At 43.6% G+C, this 24,539-nt stretch overlaps 1 protein-coding gene and 1 long non-coding RNA gene across 10 annotated transcripts in view; both read right to left on the bottom strand.

Moving 5' to 3' along the window:
- The window catches only part of adgrl3.1 (adhesion G protein-coupled receptor L3.1), an 88,968-nt gene extending 71,659 nt beyond the window's left edge, over window positions 1-17,309 (bottom strand). For all 9 annotated transcript variants that reach the window (XM_027282319.1, XM_019256381.2, XM_027282320.1 and 6 more), the window contains exons 1-2: window positions 17,140-17,309; window positions 10,444-10,657 (exon numbers count right to left, since the gene is read on the bottom strand). In XM_027282319.1, coding sequence (XP_027138120.1) covers window positions 10,444-10,657; window positions 17,140-17,299 — 374 coding nt within the window. In that variant the 5' untranslated portion in view covers window positions 17,300-17,309. The remainder of the gene's footprint in view (window positions 1-10,443; window positions 10,658-17,139) is intronic.
- A 6,151-nt stretch (window positions 17,310-23,460) lies between these two features.
- Window positions 23,461-24,539, bottom strand: part of LOC113746482 (uncharacterized) — a 27,531-nt gene continuing 26,452 nt past the window's right edge. The window contains exon 3 of the long non-coding RNA XR_003462909.1: window positions 23,461-23,622. This is a non-coding gene — a long non-coding RNA (uncharacterized LOC113746482). The remainder of the gene's footprint in view (window positions 23,623-24,539) is intronic.

Raw genomic sequence — 24,539 nt, 5'->3', positions numbered from 1 at the left:
AACCCTAAGATCAACTTTATACAAGATACAACCGATACGCTCGTTCGATAAAACTAGATATTTCTGCAGGTCGTGTGATAACAACTGAACCAACCCTGTGACGGGTGATGAAACGAGAGCATGAAATGCAAAATGTGAGCTCCCCAAGTTCCCTAATTTTCTTCAGACTCAGAGAGATTTGGATGAGCAACTCGGTAAACAGAATTGTTTGCAGCCGTTGACGTCAAGTCCGGGGGAATTTTCTGCAGCTCACATAATCTCGCGTTCAGCATTTCTTCCAGAAAAAAAAAAGATATTTATGAAAACTGTGATGGAATATTTATGAAACCTTGATTCTTAACAAGTTAAATAAAGATAAACTACATCTAGAAAATTCACCAAAGCTCCTCCGCTGAAGCAATTTGTCCATTTCTTGCAGCTTTTAATCTCTGCAATCTAAAACTTCCACAGCGTTCAGTCCTCCTGTTATTACAGACAGTCTGAGCGAACCGCAGACCCCGGACTCGCCCACGGGCTTGCCCTCTTTTTGTCGAGTCGTGGCGTTTAGCCACAAAGGTCTGGGACTTATGGGAAACGGTTTGCTTTGTTTAAAACTAAAGCGTAGAAGTATTAAATAAACAGATATTAGATCATCCTTGTCTTACACATGAAGTAAGCCACACGACACACCGCTGACAAAGACTGCACTGTACTTTTATTGTTCCTGTGAACGTCTGCGGGATTTTGATTTTCTTCTTACGTCTGGAACAGAGCCTGGAAGCTCCGCTTTCGCTCCGGCTCTGCTGAAAGATGACTAGTGATAACAACAGGCCTTCTTAAACATTATTACAGGAGACTAAAAAATAGGCTGCACCTAAAAGAACTCCGGGGGACGATAAATCAAACAAACTAACAAAGGCGGAGTCTGAATTCTCTCTTTGGACGTTTTGTTTTAATGTCAGATTGTGAAATGTATCCACTGTGAACACAGAAGTAGAACACCAACACAACTTTCTGCTAACAATCGCACAATTACCTAACAGCGATGCAAAGTCTTAATTCACTATTTAAGAAAAGAACATTTGGAGATCTTTCCTTTTTGAAACTGAACACACGGATCTGCTCTGCAACGTGTCTCGTAACGGCGTTACCGACTTTCTTCTTGGCTCCTCTCCGTCTTCTCACACCAGCAGGAACACCGACGGTTCAGAATATTGAGAAGTCTCTCGGCAGAACTCCCTCTGAGAATTGGGCAATGGTCAGAACATGCAATATGGACATAATGTCACCATTTCATTTTTTTCTCGGGCTGGTTCTCCCCATACCGTGAGGTGAGTTGCAGAAAACAGATTTTCTGATTCTCCGAGGCTACGAGGAGAGAAACGTTGCCGATGTTTCGGCCTGCGGACTGAAATGATTTGAAACTAACGTGGAAGGTGAAGTCGTTGATGTAAAACCAGCGAGATACAGGCGAGGGTCACATATTTGCCCTGCGATAACATGTTTACGGTTTCTCGAATGGAGAATCCATTTTGTCTGTTTTCATCGCGCTCTGAAGTGGAGTGACCTTTGGAGAGGACTTCTTTGTAAAGAACATGAATCCTCCAGTGTTTACTGTCGATCTGCTAGGAACTCAAATAAATAGCTTTAGTCATCTTTTAGGCAGCAAGATTAAAACACAATTTTCACAAACAATATTTATAAAGATAGGTTCTACGAGCTTGAAACGTTTTTTGAAAAGGAATGAAATTAAAATCTGCAAACTGAGAGGAAGAAAAGAAATGAAGTTGAGGGAGTTGAGCGCTTGGAAAGGCGTAAAATAAAAGACAGTTTGTGGAAATAACAAAAGGAGAAGGAGGGGAGATGATTTCACAGGGCTCTTTATGTCCTGCGGGAGTTCAGGAAACCCATTTGACAGCAGACAGAGCGTGGTTACTGTATCTCGCTACAGGATAAAAAGCTGTTAGACCGGCCATACTCTCCCTGCCTCTGCCTCTAACACACACACACACACACACACACACACACACACACATCACTTATGAGATTCGGCTTCTACTGGCCTCATTTCTGCTTTATTAGCTCCCTGATGCGGTTATACACACATATACAGTGGGGCTGTTTGGAGATGGACAAATGGAGTGATGGGAACAGGAGGAATAAAAAAAAAAAAGGAGGGGAAACTGCAGAGGACCTGGTAAGTAATTGAAGAGTGACGCAGGAGGTCGTGATTGACAGAGGTAAGAGAAAAAAGACAGGTGTCTTTGTCTGTGTGTGTGTGTGTGTGTGTGTGTGTGTGTGTGTGTGTACGTGTCTACCACGGGGGTATGGTGAAAGCAGGCACATCACATTCTGAGCCGGCAACCACCACACCACACTTAAAGAAATGACAGATCTGTCTCTCTTTCTCCCACACACACACAAACACACACAGACACACACACACACACAGACGCACACACACACACACAAACACCGACACATTCCTCTGCGGTCCCTGAATGCGTTTCTGTCAGCTCTCGAACAGCCTGTCAGACAAGGCCCAGGTAAAATAATGTTGTTTTCCCTCCTGGGAAAAAGCTTTGAAATGTGTTGCATTATTAATATTTGGCTGGAGGATGTCACTCTCTCCCATTTTTTCTCACGGTCCCTTTCAGAGCATGTGTCACTCTGACACATAACATGTGATATGGTATATAGATATATATGCTTTAAGCACAAACACTACTTATCTTGCATCCTGTCAAACGAGGCTGAACCTCCCCGTACACCCGATATTCTCATGCATGCACTCAAGTCAGCCACTTACGTTAAGTGTGCTCGAACACTAACCGGATTTTTTGATCCTGAATCCAACAAATTGCAGTCAGAGTCAAAGGAATTAGCCGCCGCACTGGCACATTTAGGAGACGCGTGCACATATTTCTGCATCCCCCGCTTAATAATAACTGTAACCCTGACAGAAACTGGATGCATGGGTCCATTGGAAATGCATCTATTTGGTCAGTGATAGTGAATCGGGTTTGATTTTTCTGTCACGGGAGAGAAAAAAGCGCTTCATAACACTCTGTCCTATAATACTCGGAGGCACACAAATCTTGCTAACACAAACACATTATGGCCTTTTCTTTCTTTGCGAGCAGGCTCACGGCCAAGTAGTTTTTGAGCTTCGCCGTCTCTCCTCTCCTCTCCTCTCCTCTCCTCCACTGGTTACCATGGCAACCTCCATGTCGTCCAATTCCAGGACACAATCGGCGAGTCTTCCTCCCGCATCCACCTAGCAACATTCCTGTGCTGACGCCCCCCCCCACCTCCACCCCACCACATATGTTTCTCTGCCTTACATCTGTGCGTGTGTGTGTGCTCATGTTTCTCTATGTGACACCCTCTTTCTCCGCAGTTTAATCCAGGACCACCTGCTCGCACAAACTCCAAATCCTACAAAAAAAAAAAAAAAAGACGAGCAGCGTTTCAGACAGCCGGGCCGTAAAAAAAAATCAGCATTTAAGACGCCATCGCCCGCCAACAAGATGACAGAGCCACACCACGCCGAGACACTGTCTTGTAAGATTTAGTCAAGCTCACCTCATGATGCACACACACACACACACATACACAGAGCGTGCTGCTGTTGGGTGTATGCATGTGCAGGGAAGGAGAACGAGGGCTGCTCCTCGTGTCCTGGTCTGGTTTTTTTGTGCCTCAATGTCAAAAGTCAGTCTGGAAGTCAGTGACTGTGTACATGGCAGCATGTCTGAGGCGCTGACTCACATCTCTTGGATGGGTCAGAGTGTGTGTGTGTGTGTGTATATGAGGGATAGAGCAAGAGAGGGAGAGAGAGAGTGATGTCTAGACCATTCTCAAACTATTCTCAGGCAGCCGTGTAGCTTAGGTGCTCGGTGAAGCATGATAACTAAGGTTAGCAGAGCTGTGGCGACAGGAGAAGAGGGTCAGACAGCGGAGGCTTTGACATGTGGAGATACGGAGAGCGGCACAGCTGTCAGTCAGGGTGAACGTATATCGGCTGGCGAGTGGGTGGCGACGTTTGACGGACAGTAATATTATGTGTTGATGAGATTACAAAAGAACATTTGTATTCATCGCTGTCACACGGCTGAAGGAAAGTCTCTGCATATGTGTTTCAAGACTGACTGCATGCCACAATCTGTCCATCTCCACTTCAACTTCTCTCCAGATATATGCATCTGTCTGTAGGTGTGTGTGTGTGTGTGTGTGTACATATGCATGCATGTGTGTGGGCCCTAATTACCGCACTGAGCAAGTGTGACAGTTGGGCCCCCAGGGTGCCGCAGGGCATCTCCTGTAACCGTGGTGACTATTGTGCATGAGGGTGGCACAGACACACACACACACACACACACATGGATACATACACCGACACACACACACACACACACGCATTAAGTAGGACATTTCCAGATATGACCTCATTCGGTGGGAAGCGGGATAGTTAATGGAGGGAGGAGAGAAGAAGAGTGAACAGAAAGAGACAGAAGAAGTCAGAGAGAGATATAATAAGGTATAATTGTAAATATCCTGGTGAGTCCACCGCTGCAAGACGCTCACACACACACACACACACACACACACACACACACAGAGAAAACACACAGTAATCGCAGCCTCAGTCGCCTCAGTGCAAAACTTCAATTTAGCAGATAATATTGTTTCTTCGCCTCAGTGCAAAACTTCAATTTAGCAGATAATATTGTTTCTGTGCTTAGAGTCGCTGGGCTGGAATAATGATCAAAAATGTAAGATTTATGTAAGGTTTAGAGCGTTTATTTATCTGTGCGTCTGTCATTATCTGTTCCGCCTCGCTCTCCTTCTCGGTCGGTGTTCACAGAGATGGATTAGAGTCAAATTCGAATGGAGAAGACAGATGAAGCGCAGGTATGGCTCGGGAAGAAGAAGAAGAAAAAAAAAAGTGCCAGACTGTACTGGCACAGTTCACTGGTCGCACAGTCCTGGACTGCAGCAGCAGCAGCAGCTCATGGATAGCACTACACTGCAGTCTATGATTCAAGTGCTTTTCTATAATTCAGAGAGTCAAAGGAAAAAGGAACTTCAGAGGTTTTTCTTTACAGGCTCCCGTGTGAACGGTTCAAATGTGCGCGCGCCGTAACACGCGTGCAGCTATAGATGTTCACACGCGCTTTGAAGGCTGAGACTCAGTTCTGAAAGAGAAATAAGTTGACCGAGCTGATGAGCAACTCTCGATTTCTCTCGTTTGTACGAGTGAGTACGGATATTCACGAATGTGTGTTTCTTTATGTGTGTGTGTTTACAGCGATCGGGCACCTGGGGGCCACTGAAGGATGAAGGCTGGGAGTTGATCTAGAGACCTTTGGATGTCTCTCCTGCCTTCATCCCTGGTGCATTTAGTCAAGACGGGAGCCAAAACATAGAAGAGATTCTGTGAAATACAGGCCTCGTAAGCCCTCTGTATTTCAGCCGCAGCCTTACCTTTCCCCCTGGGCTGGGAAAACGGAAAAAAAAAAAGAAAAGAAAGAGCGAATGGAAAAAACAGGAAAAGGCGATGAAAACTAAAACAGATGGTGAGGGAGAGAGAAAAAGTGACAGTGAGGGTGAGAAGTAGGGGGTGAGAGGCAATTTGAGTAAAGGGGAGAGGGAAGAAAAAGCTGGAAATGGAGTGGCAAAAAAAAAATGGAGATAACAAAAAAAAGCGGCAGATATGAGAATAATAGATGAAGTATGTTATTTAACACTTCCAGAAGAGAGTGAGAGATGGCGAGAGAGGGGAAGGGAAGGGAGAACAACTCCCTGTGCCCTTGTCTTTCCTGTCAGAGTGGTCTCCCTTTGTGTTGAGGGACTTCTTCACGAGAAGGGAGAGGAGCGTGGAGGGCAATAGAGAGAAAGGGAGAAGGGCAAACAAGGTGACAAGGTGGGGAGAGGCGGTGTGGAGGTGTTTGAAGTCCAGAAGTAATTTTCCAGTGCGGTAGCTGTGGCAGAGGTAGCACAACAGAGTTTGTGTCTACACATTCTTCAGTGTGTCCACACTCGCAGCAGCCTCGAGTACCTGAATGCATGTGTGTGAGATCGACAGAGAGAGAGAGCGCTGAAAGGTACTCGTCCATGAAGCACTCAAGTGTCAGTAAGGGACAAGGAGTGCATTGTGAAGCATCTCCGTAGAAGCCATCAAGTCACTTTAATGTCAATAGATCGCTATAACTTGGTGGCATTTCACCATTTTTTGGCTCGCGGCTCCCTCCCTGTGCCGAATTTGAACAACCTAAACCTTCAGACACTTCTGTTGTCCTTATATAACTCTCCCCCGGTGACACTTTAACGTACACTCAACCCAACCACACCCTTGTCGCCGTAGCGGGTGCTTTGAAAAACACAATGAAATTGATCCTGATTTCTAGGAAGACACATACAGAGTGCAGAGGAGGAGGCTCGCGCCAGCATGAGCCCAGTGAAACCATAGAAATCAGAAGCATGTGTGTGTTTTCTTTGTTAAATAATCAAGGTAATTCCTACATTGTAAATTTCAGCTGTGAAATCCACAGTAATTTACTGTGTTTGTGCCCAAGTAATTACTGTAAACCATTTCACAGCAGTATACATGTATTCAGTCACAAAACTACAGTGATTGTAGAGTTATTGTGAAAATGACAGTAACCAATATGTACTGTAGAGTTACTTGTCAACAGCTGCCGGTTACTCACTGTGATTTTGTTTACACTAAGTAACTTGTCAACAGCTGCAATTTACTCGCTGTGAATTTGTTTACACTAAGTAACTTGTCAACAACTGCCAGTTACTGGCTGTGAATTTGTTTACACTAAGTTACTTGTCAACAGCTGCCAGTTACTTACTTTGATTTGTTTACACTAAGTTACTTGTCAACAGCTGCCAGTTACCTACTGTGATTTTCTTTACAGTTAGTAACTTGTCAACGGCTGCCAGTTACTCGCTGTGATTTTCTTTACAGTTAGTAACTTGTCAACAGCTGCCAGTTACTTACTGTGATTTTCTTTACAGTTAGTTACTTGTCAACAGCTGCCAGTTACTTACTGTGATTTTCTTTACAGTTAGTTACTTGTCAACAGCTGCAAGTTACTTACTTTGTTTTTACAGTTAGTTACTTGTCAGCTGCTGCAATTTACTCACTGTGAATTTGTTTACACTAAGTAACTTGTCAACAGCTGCAAGTTACCTACTGTGATTTTCTTTACAGTTAGTTACTTGTCAAGAGCTGCCAGTTACTTACTTTGATTTGTTTACAGTTAGTTACTTTTCAACAGCTGTCAGTTACTTACTTTGATTTGTTTACAGTTAGTTACTTGTCAACAGCTGCCAGTTAATTACTGTGATTTTCTTTACAGTTAGTTACTTGTCAACACCTGCCAGTTACTTACTGTGAATTTCACAGAAACCGGTTTACAGTGTAAATTAGCCACGACAGAGCTTAAAAACAAAGAATTCTCAGTAGCCATTTTGAAATAGAGGCATTTCCTGTTCAGGGCGCGATAAAATGGGAGTGAAGTGAGTCATGGAACTGAGGCCAGTATATCACTAAAACAGATTAAGCGTAACTTTCATGGCCGTGGCTTTGTTTCCCCTTCAACCCAGTGCATCCCAATGGGGAGATAATCTGGGAAATGCAGCGATATCAGGTCCTCTCTAGGTTGCCTGAGAAGCCTTGTGAGACCCTCTGGAGATATGAGGCTTTGATATCAAGACCAATTATGTGGTATGGGCACACGCACACACACACACAAACATACATGCACACACACACACACTCCCTCGCCTTGGAGAGTGGTAGAGAGGAAAACAAAGAGAGAATGTGATACTGAGGAAACACTGGGCAGGCGGAACATGCTCTGATTTTATCAGCCGGTTGAGCTGGGCTTGAAAAGCAGACGATACAGACATAGAGGGAATGACAGAGTGGAAAGCAGACAGGCTGAAACAGACTGAAGAAGAAGATGGGTGTGTTAGTATGGGAAGGAGCTAAAAGTCACACCGCAATGTGTCTCCAATGCAGCCTTCAGCACGCATTAACAAGTTCACAAACACACATTAGACGTGTGCATGAGCGCACATTCAAGGATGCGCTGTGTGCATTTAGGTCATGCTTTTAAAACACACTACAACCGGTGTGCATGAGCATATATCATCTCACAACACACACACACACGAACACACACGTGTACGCTCTGAAAATGTGATAAACAGTTGTTTCCGGTCTGAGTCACCTCCACAGAGGATCCCTCAAGATTAAGTTTGGCCTCTGGCTCTGCTAATTGGAGCTTAAAGTCTGGTGTAGCCCCTGGGCAGTGTATGCTGTGTGTATCTGTGTGTGTGTGGGTGCGCATGTGTATAAATTATGGATGGCAAGGGCTGTAAGAGAGTGGCCACACAAGCTGCAGCTGCCAGAGCCAGTGGAGGAGCGGAGCGAGCCGGAGCCGGAGCCAGGCCGAAGCAATCGCAATCAGAGCGGCCGCCACATGACACGGACAGGTGGTGCGACGGGAGAGGCAGAGAGAAAGATGACAAAAAAAGTCGAGAGACAAAATAATGGGACAGCAGGAAAGAGCGCTCAAAGTCACAGGAGCACGTGATCTGAAAAATGGTGACATTAATGAATTATTTATATCCAGACATTCTCATTACACGGAGCGTTCCTTTCTCCTCGTCCCTATTTTTGTTCGGCGATTATTTTCCAGTTAGCTCTCATCATCGCACCTGCCCGAAAGTTGTTGGGCGTGGAGGTAAACAAGAGCAACAACGTAAAAAAGTAAAAAGGGGGATGGAATCAGAAACGAGCTCACAAAATCAGCCAAAACACTGGAATGACACACATTTAGCACCAGAAAAAAAAAATCTATGTTTAAACATATCAACGTGAAGGCTGTCCTACATGTTTCCACCGAGCGCGACAGCCTAATAAAAGCTATTTTACTACTTTCAGATTGAAATCAGCGTAATCCAGGTTAACGGCCGTCCGACACTGATGGAGCGATCGCAGAGCTCGTCAATCAAGATTCAAAACTTCCTCAGAGTGTTCCTCAGGGAGGACCGGGCAGCGCGGCGGAGTCTGGAGAGTTTTGGATGGTGTGCCGTAGAGGATGCTGTTGCAGTACTCAATTCTGGAGGTGATGAAGGTGTGAATAAAGAAGGAGAGTGATGCGCGGTGTTCTTTAGGTTTATGTGATATTCAGAGATGACTCCGAGGTTGCGACTGCGAGGGGAGTGTGGAGACGGTGATGGTTAGACAGAAACTGTCTGTGGCTTTGGTGAGGGGATTTGGGAGCCGACGATGATCCAGTCTGATTTGTCACAGTTGACTTTGAGAGAGTTAGTCTGCGTCCAGGATTTGATGATTCTAAAGAGTCCAAATGCCGAGTGCAGACCGGAGGATATGCATCTGTAATTTGGAGGAATAGTGACCGCTGTGCAGAGTTCAGTGAATGAGCAGATATGAGAGCTTTGGCAGAATCAGACATTATTATATCTCATGATTCAATAAAAAACAGGTAGATTTGCTAATAATTAAATGTACTTTGTATGATAATCCAAGACTCCTAAAACCAGGCTGGTTAAGTGAGACATAAACCCCACAGATATAATCGATATCCACGAGCCTAAAATTAAATTTATACATTATATTAAGATCTTAACTGTCCAGTTTAAGCCCGTGGGACTGGGTTAGTTTAGTTAAACTTGGCCGGGAGTCAGGGCATCTCGGCTAACCCAGATCTATCAAGTGCTTAATTTAGAAGATTCTTGTCTTAATGGCTCTTTTAGCATCTCGCAGCAGCAAAGTGAACTCGCCATCGTTACACTCTTATAGAAAATCAAAACTACGTACGCCGATCTCATGGAGCGCTCGTCACAGCTTCAGTTGCCGCGCCGTCCATAGAGGACGAGATCACACCGACCCGGCTGTAGAGGAAGTGTCACCTGAGTCACTTCCATTGTCTGATAAGGTTCTGCAGTTGTATGCCGTTGTACCGCTCACAGGTTTCCACAGATCTTCCATCACCCTTTTCCAACCATCACGCTCATGTCTGACAGGTGCGCGGCACCGTTGTTTGCTGTCGACTTTGTGAAAGCGGTTTAACGTGTGAGTAATGCAGAGCTCGACACTGATACTTCAGCAGGATGAATGCTAAATGAACAGCTGACACCGTGCGGGTACTGTAGCTGGAGATGTCTGTCTCCTCTGCTGTGCGAGAGCAAACAAAACAATTCAAAGAGTTCCAGTTTTGGCTGAAGCTCTTTGTTCAGTGAGTCAGCCTTGTGCATTTTGCACCAAGCGTACCATGGGACAAACTTAATTAACAAAGCAATACACAGAATTAATTACTTTCACCGTGGTTGTCCAATTTTGTTCCACAGTCCTCTCAAAAGGAGAAACTTTCCACACTTGGTTTCACACTCTTGCAAACACACACACTGCGCACTGACCTGAGTGACATGATCTTGTACGCGTCGGGCAGGTAGCACCGCGTGTTCTCCATCTGGGCGGGGTCCGAGTCGCAGATCTTGTCGTCGGTGCGGCCGTAGTTGGCGCTCTCGATCATGATGACGTCCGTGCCCGGGCAGCGCAGCTCGATGGGGTAGGACTCACAGGACAGCTCCCTGCGCACCACCGCCATGGGGATAGGGGCACGGCCATAGGCTGGACACACACAGACGTGCAAAGGGTAAACATTTGTACAAAGATGATATTTGACATAATCGTCTCATCTGCTCGCTGGAATACTAGACTTTATCTGTAGGGGTGTGCACTGGAGGCCTAAATTGTACAAGCACAGATTGTGTTCAGTTAAAACTGCATTTGTACCCTCGTCATATAGACTAATTATCCACACTATACGAAAACAATAGCATCACAGAAGATTTTTCATAAGGGCATGTCCACTGTCGCGAGTGAACCGACTTGGTAATTACTGTTTTTGCAGTTAGCAGTTTGAGACATCACTCCAGATAGAGAGTAATTGCCTGGCAATTTCAACAGGCATTAAGTGCTGCAGAGATTATTCAAAGATGGCAATGCCTAATTATTCTCAGAAGTTGGAAGATTTGATGCATGCATCCACTCTTACTGTACTGAAATAACGTGTCATTAATTCCAACGTGAATGAAGCTGCTGATCTGTCGCAGGTCTTTCTTACTGCAGTCAGGCCTGGTTTAATGAGCAGGAACTGATGAAGCCTGGTGGACGATGAAGCATCCGTAAGTTCAAACAGCAATCAAGTTGCCATTGACTAATTAAGATATCCTATAAGTTGAACGTGCTTTGTGGTGCATGGAGATACGATGGGGCATATGCTCTTCATAGAGACAAAACAAGCTGCAGCCAAAAAAATAAAACATGTTTGCCGCTCTACTTCTGGGACGCTCACCTTGCAGCAGGTGCTGCTATCACGCTTTCTTTTTTTTCCGTAGCAGACTTTTTGGCTTGTCATATCAGGAAAAAGCACAGGTGAAACACATTTTGTCTAAAGGATGGCTCAGTTCCATCAAGCCTCCCGGTGCCAGCATGCAAAGTACCAGGAAACCAGAAAGTAGCTCACCTAAGTAGAATGAAGTCATTTTTTAATGTTAGCGTTTACACCTGCGCTCTTCCTGCAATGTCTGCACGTGAAAAAGATCTATCCGTCCTATAGTGTTAGTTGTTTTATTGTATACAAGTTATCTATAAGCATGTATATTGCATGTTTCTGTTGTATGTGTCACTATTTTTATCAATAATATGCAATTAATTTAATTTAATAAACTAATAAACAGCAAATCTACCATATACAACATTCTGGTGTTTTCTAGTATCATAGTGTCTGTCCATTGTCACCTAAAAAACAAAAAAGAAGTTACCCGCTCTGATTATATTCAACATAATGAAAGAATATGTCACATTTTTACGTGTCTTTATCCTTTAATTATGTATCCAGACTGTAATGCAACTTTTGTTGTTGTTTTATTGTATATATGTTATGTATATTGCATGTTTCTGTTTCTGTTTTATGTGTCACTTGTGTTATTGGAAGACCTAATTGTATTTTTATCAACAGTATGCAATTCATTTAATTTAATAAACTAATAAACAGTAACTCTACCATATACAACATTCGGGTATTGTCTAGTATCATAGTGTCTGTTCATTGTCACCCAAAAACAAAAGAAGAAGCTACCTGCATTGATTATATTCAACACAATGAAAGAATATGTCACATGTTTCCGTGTCTTTATCCTTTAATTGTGTGTTTGTGAACACTGCACACGTATTGTCTTGTGATTAGAGCAGGGTGCTGTGATATTGCTGGCGTGGGATGTGTGCATGTTCCCAGGGATCCTGCTTGTTGTGCTTGTCGCTTGGATGTTGTTTTTCTCTGCTGTTGAGCGCAGCAATCCCCGGGTGCATCAGCTATCATCCCTTGATAGATTAGGTTATCAGCTGAGGTGTTCACTTGTGTTGTTTGGCTTTGTCATCAACTAGCCCTACTGTGTAATGTAGATTTTATTTTACACGGCTTCATATTGCGTGTCACTGGCTACACCTGCCAAAGCACCTCATCTGAGAGTTTTATCTATATCAGGAGCAATATACATAATATGCAATGTCCCTGTCGGATAAACAAATAAAATATATTAAATCTGATAGCGTGTGTAGTTTGTGACAGCAGGTACAGCGACTGTGACTGCTTGTTCTTCTGTTCATTTCGTTTTTATTGAAGAACACATCCTGTCAAGGCCCTGCACATCATTTCTGCACACGTGCGTACACATGTGGATGCACACACACACACACACACAGTGATCATACAGCTACCTGCCACCTACAACATCCCTGAAAATCAAGGCGCAGCACCACCATCCCCGCTCTTCCCCTGTCACTATAACCATAGCAACCCTGTACTCCCCTCCCTCGGCTCTCCCATTGGCTGCAGGAGCGTCATGGTTACACGAACGCTGCAGAGAATCTGAATGAGCTCAATGACACTCTGCCCGGGCTCTGCTTAATACCGCCCTTCACCACATCACACACACACACGCAAACACACGCGTGCATACAAATGTTCCGTGTGATGACATGTTAGAGGAAGAGATCCGCAGCCCGCGGAGCCGATATCTGTGCGGCGCTGGTTACCTGAGGGCACTGCGCTGATAATGGCAGGAGCTGGCTTAGAGATAAGACTGATATATAAGTGACATTTACTGAAAATGTCCTCGCTAATGAATACACACACGTATATCACCGCGGGCTATGATTAGACCTTAAGCACACATTCTGATAAGATGTGTGTCTCAGCAGTGGTTTGAAGGACTCTGTGTGTGTGTGTGTGTGTGTGTGTGTGTGTGTGTGTGTGAGCGCTCAGGGCAGTGGGTCATTACTGTGTTAACATGAGTGTTAGTTTATTAGTCCTTCAATGGCTGCATCATGTCCGGCCTTGTGAGCATGAATGTAAATTTTGAAGAGAGGGTCAATTGAAGCATGAGAGGATCAATACGCAGAATTAGAAGACAGCTGTCTAGACTGGCTTTGGATCAGATGTCTTACATCGTTGCCCCACTGGGCATAAGGACAGAATTATGACACAAACAATTCAAACAAGGACGTCTCTGTATTCCAATTAGAAGCCACTCTGCCTGGGTGAGCAGCAGTAAACACTCTGACTCGTCTCTCACCTCTGAATTCATCTATTTACATCAGCCACACACCTCTGAAACTCGTCTAACCTGCCTCGCTCTGCACACGTTTCCGTCACTTCATTCCTTCTTCTTGCATGATGCACACACACACTCACACACACTCGTACAAGTACGCACGCCAATATTTAGCTCTCCGTCTTTGCAAACATGCAATAATGTGTGAGCTGGCAAGTGCATGTTAATGTGTCTGTCATTAGTTGTGTAAGTGGTGACAGAAAGTTGGCAGCGACGGACTGTACAGACAATCTTATTCAGACACTCTCATTGCCTCAGGGGGCCTGAAACAAAAGGATATCGATTTTTACATTTGGGCCAAGAACAAGAGAGTGGTCGAAAGAGGTTGGATAGATGGAAAGAAGGAGAAAGAGAGGGTGAGAGGAGAGAGAGATTTAAAAGGTGATCTCTCACTCGAACTGCCAAAGCGTTGGCCAGTGCCGGTGTCTTAAATGTGGCTCTTCTGAGTAAGAGCAAAAACGACACATTTTCTTAAAGTGCAAAAGATATTTTAAAACATTGGGCTTGTAATATGTAAGTTTGTTCTTACAGTCAATAAATCCTTTTGGAAAAACCAAAACCGAAGATGAATTGATCCTACAAACTTGGCCGTGCAGCCAAAGCCTTTTCCCTCCTTTGTCCTATAGAAGTCTATTCTTGTCTTTAAAAAACTACAAGATCACTGCTCGCCAAATAAAGGCTTGTTGGACGTGCTGGAGCTGAGACTTAATGTATGATTGGAAAACCATCTGCACACTCTCCAAGTCTGTGCGATTTTATTGAGGGCGAACCTTTGGTCAGAGACCTAGTTCCCCCTTGGGACTATTGAAATAGGTTCCCAAGAAGCCGCCTCGATGAATGAATACTGCACAGATCGAAGCGTGCAGATGGTTTTTCTATCATTGTGCAAAAAAATATATATATTAAAAAACGCATAAATGAACTCCGTGACATGTGACTTTATTAGGGTCACGGGTATTGTGCTTTATTTTGAAATGCATTACTTCACAGCTCGAGCAACTTTAAGAAGTTTCTTTCCCTTTTATTGAGAATATGTTTCGAGGAATATCCAGCAAGAGTGTCAGTGCCACAGGCGACGATGTGTAATATATGGTCGGCTGTTGTCTTTTCATGGTATTTGTTGACAGGAGAAAATATGGAATAACAAACAGCCTTTACCTTTAGAGCTGAGAAAAGTGGAATTTGTGAAAAGTGTTTGCAACAGTTTCTTTGAGGTAACTCAATATGTACGAATATTAGACGGCATCAACAAGTCCGGCCCGTCAGGTTAAACCCGCTCATGTCAGAGACATACACACAGTTTCTGTCTGTTCTCTTTTATTTGTCATCGCATAACCCTGAAGTAACGACAAGACACGGCTCGGTGGGAAAAGATGGCGTGTTCTCCGCCGTGTGTCCTCAAGCTAAACTGTCTTTGTTTAAGATAATCCTTGCTAAGTATAAACAGCGAGATTTGCATATGTCGACTTATTCTTTTTAGACATTGATGCAAATACCTTTGACTGAAACTCATCTCTCGGTGTTAAAGCAAAGCCCCCCCGGTGCATGTGTCTAAGTGGCTGCCTGTGAGTCTGAGTCCACCGGTCGTGCATCATTTCAGCCCTGAGAGTGTATAATCTGTGCACATGCGTGTCAGCGGGCATGTGAACAAGTACATGCTTGACTCTGTGTGTGTGTGTGCACGTGTGCGGACACTCACACTGCTTCCTCACAACAGTGTGATTGACAGCAGCCATTAATAGGATTAAGTCCAAGTGGGCCAGAGCTCCCTCTTGGAGTCTTCAAAGCCCACCGTCACAGGGGAGAGGGGGAAACATACAGACAACCTACTGGGGCTGCATCTGCTTTGTGCATGTGTGTGTGTGGTGTAAATGTGTGTGTGTGTGTGTGTGTGTGGTGTAAATGTGTGTGTGTGTGTGTGTGAGAGAGACAGAAGGCAGAAGAATGAGACAGAGAAAGATATAAACGTGCACCGCAATAAGACAGAAGATCTGTGTAAATGAAGTGAAGTGTTAGTGAGTGTGTTTCTTGGTTTTTGCAGCTGCAGTGTTTGAGTGTGTGGGAGTGGATAAGGAGTCAATGTGGTTTACAGTCATTGCTTCAATTTGTACTTCTGGGCCTATAAAATAAATCCAAACTTTAGAGAAAATCATTGCATGTGCATCAATGGGAATTAACGGAAATTTATGGGAATAAACCGTGAATTTACTATAATTGAAGGTTGGTCCTTTAACAGGGAACTTAAATATAGTTGTGGAAAATATATTTCATCATCATCTTGACCAAAACAACCAGATTTCATGCAGGTGCACTTGAATATCTGCTCTCACATGCACATAGCACACTGCTTACAGCAGGAGGGCTATTGAGGCCACGCCCCCCTCTACCTGCACAGGTGATTTCTGTACCTGGACCACACTTTAGAGCTCAGAGACTGGACTACATAATATTGTTCAATAAAATAATTCAAACTTCTACTTACAAATAAATCTGTTGAAATGTTTTTGGATGTTACATGTTTAGATTTATGTTTGGATATGATAGTTTTTTTAAATTACCCACAATTTCCAGTGAATTAATTTCCCATAGAAAGTTTCCGAAATTTATCAGAAACTTTCCGCCCCTTTGCAGCCCTATGTACAACTGTGTCTCTAAGTGGACACGGTTGGAAGAAACACTGGATGCAACAAATAATATCTGACATTTGGATTTGTCAGAGCAGGACGAGCGCAGGTGTTACTAACAACATTAACGACGGCTCTCTTCTGGTCGAGGATCCGGTAAACGGCTGAAACACGCGGAGGCTGCCGCACTGACCGTAGATTCCTTCTCTACGTGCAGTCACGCGTCCCTCCGACGGGAAAAAACTGCGTAGAACCGTGTGAATAATGAACAAAATCTGTTTAAAAGTGATTAAAACATATACCTCATTGTGTCGGAGGCAATGCGACTCAGCAGCCTTGTGGGTGTTTTTACATTCCAAATTAAAATCAATTAATCAAGTCGTGATCCTGTAGTTAAAACGATCCAGTTTATTAATTCACTACCAGTTAATGTAGCCTACACTTCTAAACGCTGCATAACCAACTGCATTATCACTTGGCAAGGCCTCGGCGTGCACACAGTGAAGCTGGCACGCGACCATGGCGACAAAGACGTGACAAAGAGTGTGTGTGGCAGGTAAAAAAAAAAACACACCGCTCTGCACCGGCCTATACGCGATGTGTCGTGTCCGCGTCAGGCCTTGAGTCATGCCAGCGTGCACAATACAAGGACCCTGAAACTGAAGCAGCTAAATGGGATTCAGCCGTCATTCGTTTTATCGTGCACACCTGTGCCTCTCCTGCTGCGACGTGTGAAAGCAGCAGTGTGTGTGTGTGTGTGTGTGTGTGTGTGTGTTCGGTTCTGCACCCCGCCGTGCTTCTTGGATCTTACCAATGGCGATGGGAGCAAACAAGGTCGAGACGAAGAGCAGACATCTGATCCACATGACGTCTGAGGTTGACCTGGAAGTAGATACAGAGGTACTTCCTGCTGGGCCCAGACGGTCTTGTGGTGAGCTGTTCTGGTCACAGCTCAGTGTTTCTGACACCATACAGGCCTGTAAAGTGACACACACACACACAAGGGTTTGTTCAGTTGGATGCCACAGTTAAACAGTTACACACACACTGTATTTATCCCTCAGCTGCTGATACAAGTATAATCATGCCAATTAGACTTCTAATTATTTCATTAAAGACGGTTAATTTTGACATTTTCCAAAAGATCACAAGAAATATCGGCAGCAGTCTCTCAGCTTCCCGATCATTGCCTGAACACTTTTTTTTTTACACGTACAAATTTTACGCAGCAGAGGGAAATATTTCCCTGACCTACTTTCCTGTTACTCTGTGTGGCAGATTGATGCTTTAACAAACAGCACTTTACATAGGTCAATGCAGTTTCCTGCAGATGCATGTCACGGCGGACTAGACAGTAATCAATAACTATCTTAAACGATGCTGTGAGAGAGCACGGATTAGTTATGAAACATAACTCAAATGTTTGTGTCAGCCTCAAGCCTGAAGAAAGAAAAATTTGTTTTTACGAGAATTTTACCGTAATAGAAACCTTTTCTAATATTACAGTAGAAGGATATTAGTACTGTTGATTTCACATATAAGGTTGACGATTTATTCCATATTTTAAAATGTCTATAGATTTCATGGTGAAAAATTGCCAAACCATGACAGTAAAAGACCGTAAAATAGTCTATTACAGTCTGTAATATGAAATACCACTTTATTCTGTATAAATTCCCTGATACAGGTGAGAGTAAGAAACGAGATGCTGAATACGAAACAATCCAAAGAAAGAAAGACCAAACGCTAAACGTGGAATAAAAACATGATACGGTGCGAGATGTTTCACGTCGCTTGGCATTCCGCATCGGGCTCAAAGTGTGAAATGTATTGATGTTCATTATGTATCCAGACTGTAATGCAACTTTTGTTGTTGTTTTATTGTATATATGTTATGTATAAGGCATGTACATGCATGTTTCCGTGTCTTTATCCTTTAATTAGTATCCAGACTGTCATGCAACTTTTTTTGTGTTTTGTTGTATGTATGTTATGTATAGGCATGTATATGTTTCTGTTGTATGTGTCACTTGTGTTATTGGAAGAGCTAATTGTATTTTTATCAACGATGCAATTCATTAAAAAAACAAAAACAGTAAACTCACATAACAACATTCTCTGCTGTGTGATCATAGTGTGCGCCATTGTCACCCAAAAACAAAAAAGAAGCTACCTGCACTGATATATATCAACATAATGAAAGAATATGTCACATGTTTCCGTGTCTTTATCCTTTAATTGTGTTTTGTGAACACTGCACACGTATTGTCTTGTGATTAGAGCAGGGTGCTGTGATATTGCTGGCGTGGGATGTGTGCATGTTCCCAGGGATCGCTTGTTGTGCTTGTCGCTTGGATGTTGTTTTTCTTGCTGTTGAGCGCAGCGATCCCCGGGTGCATCAGCTATCATCCCTTGATAGATAGGTTATCAGCTGAGGTGTTCCTTGTGTGTTGGCTTTGTCATCAACTAGCCCTACTGTGTATGTAGATTTATTTTACACGGCTTCATATTGCGTGTCACTGGCTACACCTGCCAAAGCACCTCATCTGAGAGTTTTATCTATATCAGGAGCAATATACATAATATGCAATGTCCCTGTCGGATAAACAAATAAAATATATTAAATCTGATAGCGTGTGTAGTTTGTGACAGCAGGTACAGCGACTGTGACTGCTTGTTCTTCTGTTCATTTTGTTTTTATTGAAGAACACATCCTGTCAAGGCCCTGCACATCATTTCGGCACACGTGCTACACATGTGGATGCACCACACACACACACACACACACACAGTGATCATAAGCTACCTGCCACCTACAACATCCCTGAAAATCAAGGCGCAGCACCACCATCCTCGCTCTTCCCCTGTCACTATAACCATAGCAACCCTGTACTCCCTCCCTCGGCTCTCCCATTGGCTGCAGGAGCGTCATGGTTACACGAACGCTGCAGAGAATCTGAATGAGCTCAATGACACTCTGCCCGGCTTGCTTAATACCGCCCTTCACCACATCAACACACACACACACAATGCAAACACACGCGTGCATACAAATGTTCCGTGTGATGACATGTTAGAGGAAGAGATCCGCAGCCCGCGGAGCCGATATCTGTGCGGCGCTGGTTACCTGAGGGCACTGCGCTGATAATGGGCAGGAGCTGGCTTAGAGATAAGACTGATATATAAGTGACATTTACTGAAAATGTCCTCGCAATGAATACACACACGTATATCACCGCGGGCTATGATTAGACCTTAAGCACACATTCTGATAAGATGTGTGTCTCAGCAGTGGTTTGAAGGACTCTGTCTGTGTGTGTGGTGTGGTGTGTGTGTGTGTGGTGTGGTGTGTGTGTGTGTGTGTGTGTGTGTGTGTGAGCGCTCAGGGCAGTGGGTCATTACTGTGTTAACATGAGTGTTAGTTTATTAGTCTTTCAATGGCTGCATCATGTCCGGCCTTGTGAGCATGAATGTAAATTTTGAAGAGAGGGTCAATTGAAGCATGAGAGGATCAATACGCAGAATTAGAAGACAGCTGTCTAGACTGGCTTTGGATCAGATGTCTTACATCGCGTTGCCCCACTGGGCATAAGGACAGAATTATGACACAAACATGCAAACAAGGACGTCTCTCTGTATTCCAGTTAAAAGCCACTCTGCCTTGGTGAGCAGCAGTAAAACACCTGATTCGTCTCTCACCTCTGAATTCATCTATTTACATCAGCCGCACCCCCGAAACTCGTCTAACCTGCCTCGCTCTGCACACGTTTCTGTCACTTCATTCCTTCTTCTTGCATGATGCACACACACACTCACACACACTCGTACAAGTACGCACGCCAATATTTAGCTCTCCGTCTTTGCAAACATGCAATAATGTGTGAGCTGGCAAGTGCATGTTAATGTGTCTGTCATTAGTTGTGTAAGTGGTGACAGAAAGTTGGCAGCGACGGACTGTACAAGACAATCTTATTCAGACACTCTCATTGCCTCAGGGGGCCTGAAACAAAAGGATATCGATTTTACATTTGGGCCAAGAACAAGAGAGTGGTCGAAGAGGTTGGATAGATGGAAAGAAGGAGAAAGAGAGGGTGAGGAGGAGAGAGGATTAAAAGGTGATCTCTCACTCGAACTGCCAAAGCGTTGGCCAGTGCCGGTGTCTTAAATGTGGCTCTTCTGAGTAAGAGCAAAAACGACACATTTCTTAAAGTGCAAAAGATATTTTAAAACATTGGGCTCGTAATATGTAAGTTTGTTCTTACAGTCAATAAATCCTTTTGGAAAAACCAAACCGAAGATGAATTGATCCTACAAACTTGGCCGTGCAGCCAAAGCCTTTTTCCTCCTTTGTCCTATAGAAGTCTATTCTTGTCTTTAAAAAACTACAAGATCACTGCTCGCCAAATAGAGGCTTGTTGGACGTGCTGGAGCTGAGACTTAATGTATGATTGGAAAACCATCTGCATACTCTCCAACTCTGTGCGATTTTATGAGGGCGAACCTTTGGTCAGAGACCTAGTTCCCCCTTGGGACTATTGAAATAGGTTCCCAAGAAGCCGCCTCGATGAATGAATACGCACGATCGAAGCGTGCAGATGTTTTTTCTATCATTGTGCAAAAAAATATATATATTAAAAACGCATAAATGAACTCCGTGACATGTGACTTTATTAGGGTCACGGGTATTGTGCTTTATTTTGAAATGCATTACTTCACAGCTCGGGCAACTTTAAGAAGTTTCTTTCCCTTTTATTGAGAATATGTTTCGAGGAATATCCAGCAAGAGTGTCAGTGCCACAGGCGACGATGTATAATATATGGTCGGCTGTTGTCTTTTCATGGTATTTGTTGACAGGAGAAAATATGGAATAACAAACAGCCTTTACCTTTAGAGCTGAGAAAAGTGGAATTTGTGAAAGTGTTTGCAACAGTTTCTTTGAGGTAACTCATATGTACGAATATTAGACGCATCAACAAGTCCGGCCCGTCAGGTTAAACCCCGCTCATGTCAGAGACATACACACAGTTTCTGTCTGTTCTCTTTTATTTGTCATCGCATAACCCTGAAGTAACGACAAGACACGGCTCGGTGGGAAAAGATGGCGTGTTCTCCGCCGTGTGTCCTCAAGCTAAACTGTCTTTGTTTAAGATAATCCTTGCTAATATAAACAGCGAGATTTGCATATGTCGACTTATTTTTAGACATTGATGCAAATACCTTTGACTGAAACTCATCTCTCGGTGTTAAAGCAAAGCCCCCCGGTGCATGTGTCTAAGTGGCTGCCTGTGAGTCTGAGTCCACCGGTCGTGCATCATTTCAGCCCTGAGAGTGTATAATCTGTGCACATGCGTGTCAGCGGGCATGTGAACAAGTACATGCTTGACTCTGGTGTGTGTGTGCACGTGTGGGGACACTCCACTGCTTCCTCACAACAGTGTGATTGACAGCAGCCATTAATAGGATTAAGTCCAAGGGGCCAGAGCTCCCTCTTGGAGTCTTCAAAGCCCACCTCACAGGGGAGAGGGGGAACATACAGACAACCTACTGGGGCTGCATCTGCTTTGTGCATGTTGTGTGTGTGGTGTAAATGTGTGTGTGTGTGTGTGTGTGTTTGAGAGACAGAAGGCAGAAGAATGAGACAGAGAAAGATATAAACGTGCACCGCAAATAAGACAGCAGATCTGTGTAAATGAAGTGAAGTGTTAGTGAGTGTGTTTTCTTGGTTTTTGCAGCTGCGCAGTGTTTGAGTGTGTGGGAGTGGATAAGGAGTCAAGTGGTGTACAGATCATTACTTCAATTTGTACTTCTGGGCCTATAAAATAAATCCAAACTTTAGAGAAAATCATTGCATGTGCATCAATGGGAATTAACGGAACTTATGAGAAAACCGGTAAAACAAAAATGAAGGTTGGTCCTTTAACAGGGAACTTAAATATAGTTGTGGAAAATATATTTTAGGATAATCTTGACTAAAACAACCAGATTTCATGCAGGTGCACTTGATATCTGCTCTCACATGCACATAGCACGCTGCTTACAGCAGAGGACTATTGAAGCCACGCCCCCCTCTACCTGCACAGGTGATTTCTGTACCTGGACCACACTTTAGAGCCCAGAGCACACAGAGACTGGACTACATAATATTGTTCAATAAAATATTCAAACTTGATAAAGTTCTACTTACAAATAAATCTGTTTAAATGTTTTTGGATGTTAGATGTTTAGATTATGTTTGGATATGATAGTTGTTTTAAATTACCCACAATTTCCAGTGAATTAATTCCCATAGAAAGTTTCCGAAATTTATCAGAAACTTCCGCCCCTTTGCAGCCCTATGTACAACTGTGTCTCTAAGTGGACACGCTTGGAAGGAACACTGGATGCAACAAATAATATCTGACATTTGGATTTGTCAGAGCAGGACGAGCGCAGGTGTTACTAACGACATTAACGCCGGCTCTCTTCTGGTCGAGGACCGGTAAACGGCTGAAAACACGCGGAGGCTGCCGCACCGACCGCAGATCCTTCTCTACGTGCAGTCCAGCGTCCCTCCGACGGGAAAAAAACTGCGTAGAACCGCTGAATAATGAACAAAATCTGTTTAAAAATGATTAAAACATATACCTCATTGTGTCTGAGGCAATGCGACTCAGCAGCCTTGTGGGTGTTTTACATTCCAATTAAAATCAATTAATCAAGTCGTGATCCTGTAGTTAAAACGATCCAGTTTATTAATTCACACCAGTTAATGTAGCCTACACTTCTAACGCTGCATAACCAACTGCATTATCATTGGCAAGGCCCTCGGCGTGCCACAGTGAAGCTGGCACGCGACCATGGCGACAAAGACGTGACAAGAGTGTGTGTGCAGGTAAAAAAAAAACCACACACCGCTCTGCACCGCCTATACGTGATGTGTCGTGTCCGCGTCAGGCCTTGAGTCATGCCAGCGTGCACAATACAAGGACCCTGAAACTGAAGCAGCTAAATGGGATTCAGCCGTCATTCGTTTTATCGTGCACACCTGTGCCGTCCTGCTGCGACGTGTGAAAGCAGCAGTGTGGTGGGTGTGTGTGTGTGTGTGTGGTGTTTCGGTTCTGCACCCCGCCGTGCTTCTTGGATCTTACCAATGGCGATGGGAGCAAACAAGGTCGAGACGAAGAGCAGACATCTGATCCACATGACGTCTGAGGTTGACCTGGAAGTAGATACAGAGGTACTTCCTGCTGGGCCCAGACGGTCTTGTGGTGAGCTGTTCTGGTCACAGCTCAGTGTTTCTGACACCATACAGGCCTGTAAAGTGACACACACACACACACAAGGGTTTGTTCAGTTGGATGCCACAGTTAAACAATTACACACACAACTGTATTTATCCCTCAGCTGCTGATACAAGTATAATCATGCCAATTAGACTCTAATTATTTCATTAAAGACGGTTAATTTGACATTTTCCAAAAGATCACAAGAAATATCGCAGCAGTCTCTCAGCTTCCCGATCATTGCCTGAACAACTTTTTTTTTTACACGTACAAATTTTACGCAGCAGAGGGAATATTTCCCTGACCTACTTTCCTGTTACTCTGGTGTGGCAGATTGATGCTTTACAAACAGCACTTTACATAGGTCAATGCAGTTTCCTGCAGATGCATGTCACGGCGGACTAGACAGTAATCAATAACTATCTTAAACGATGCTGAGAGAGATGCAGGAGCACGGATTAGTTATGAACATAACTCAAATTGTTGTGTCAGCCTCAAGCCTGAAGAAAAGAAAATGTTGTTTTTACCAGAATTTTACCGTAATAAAAAACTTTTCTAATATACAGTAGAAGGATATTAGTACTGTTGATTTCACAATAAGGTTGGCGATTTATTCCATATTTTAAAATGTTTATAGATTTTATGGTGAAAAATTGCAAAACCATGACAGTAAAAGACCTTAAAATAGTCTATTACAGTCTGTATATGAAATATCTGTATAAATTCCCTATATATATATATATATAAATAACGGTTTTGAAATATGACTGTTTCACTGTATGCAGGAAAACACAGTCATGTTTCATGGGATATTTTACGGTCTTTTACTGTTTGGCAGTTTTTTCACCATATAATCTATTAATTTATTTTTACAGTGTATGAACCAACTTGTAAAGTTTACACTATGTAGAACATCAGGAAATTAAAGGGGGAATTGGCAAACCATGG

Source organism: Larimichthys crocea, chromosome X, assembly GCF_000972845.2.
Source record: "Larimichthys crocea isolate SSNF chromosome X, L_crocea_2.0, whole genome shotgun sequence".
Taxonomy (NCBI): Eukaryota; Metazoa; Chordata; class Actinopteri; family Sciaenidae; genus Larimichthys; species Larimichthys crocea.
This window is presented reverse-complemented; position numbering and strand designations above follow the sequence as displayed.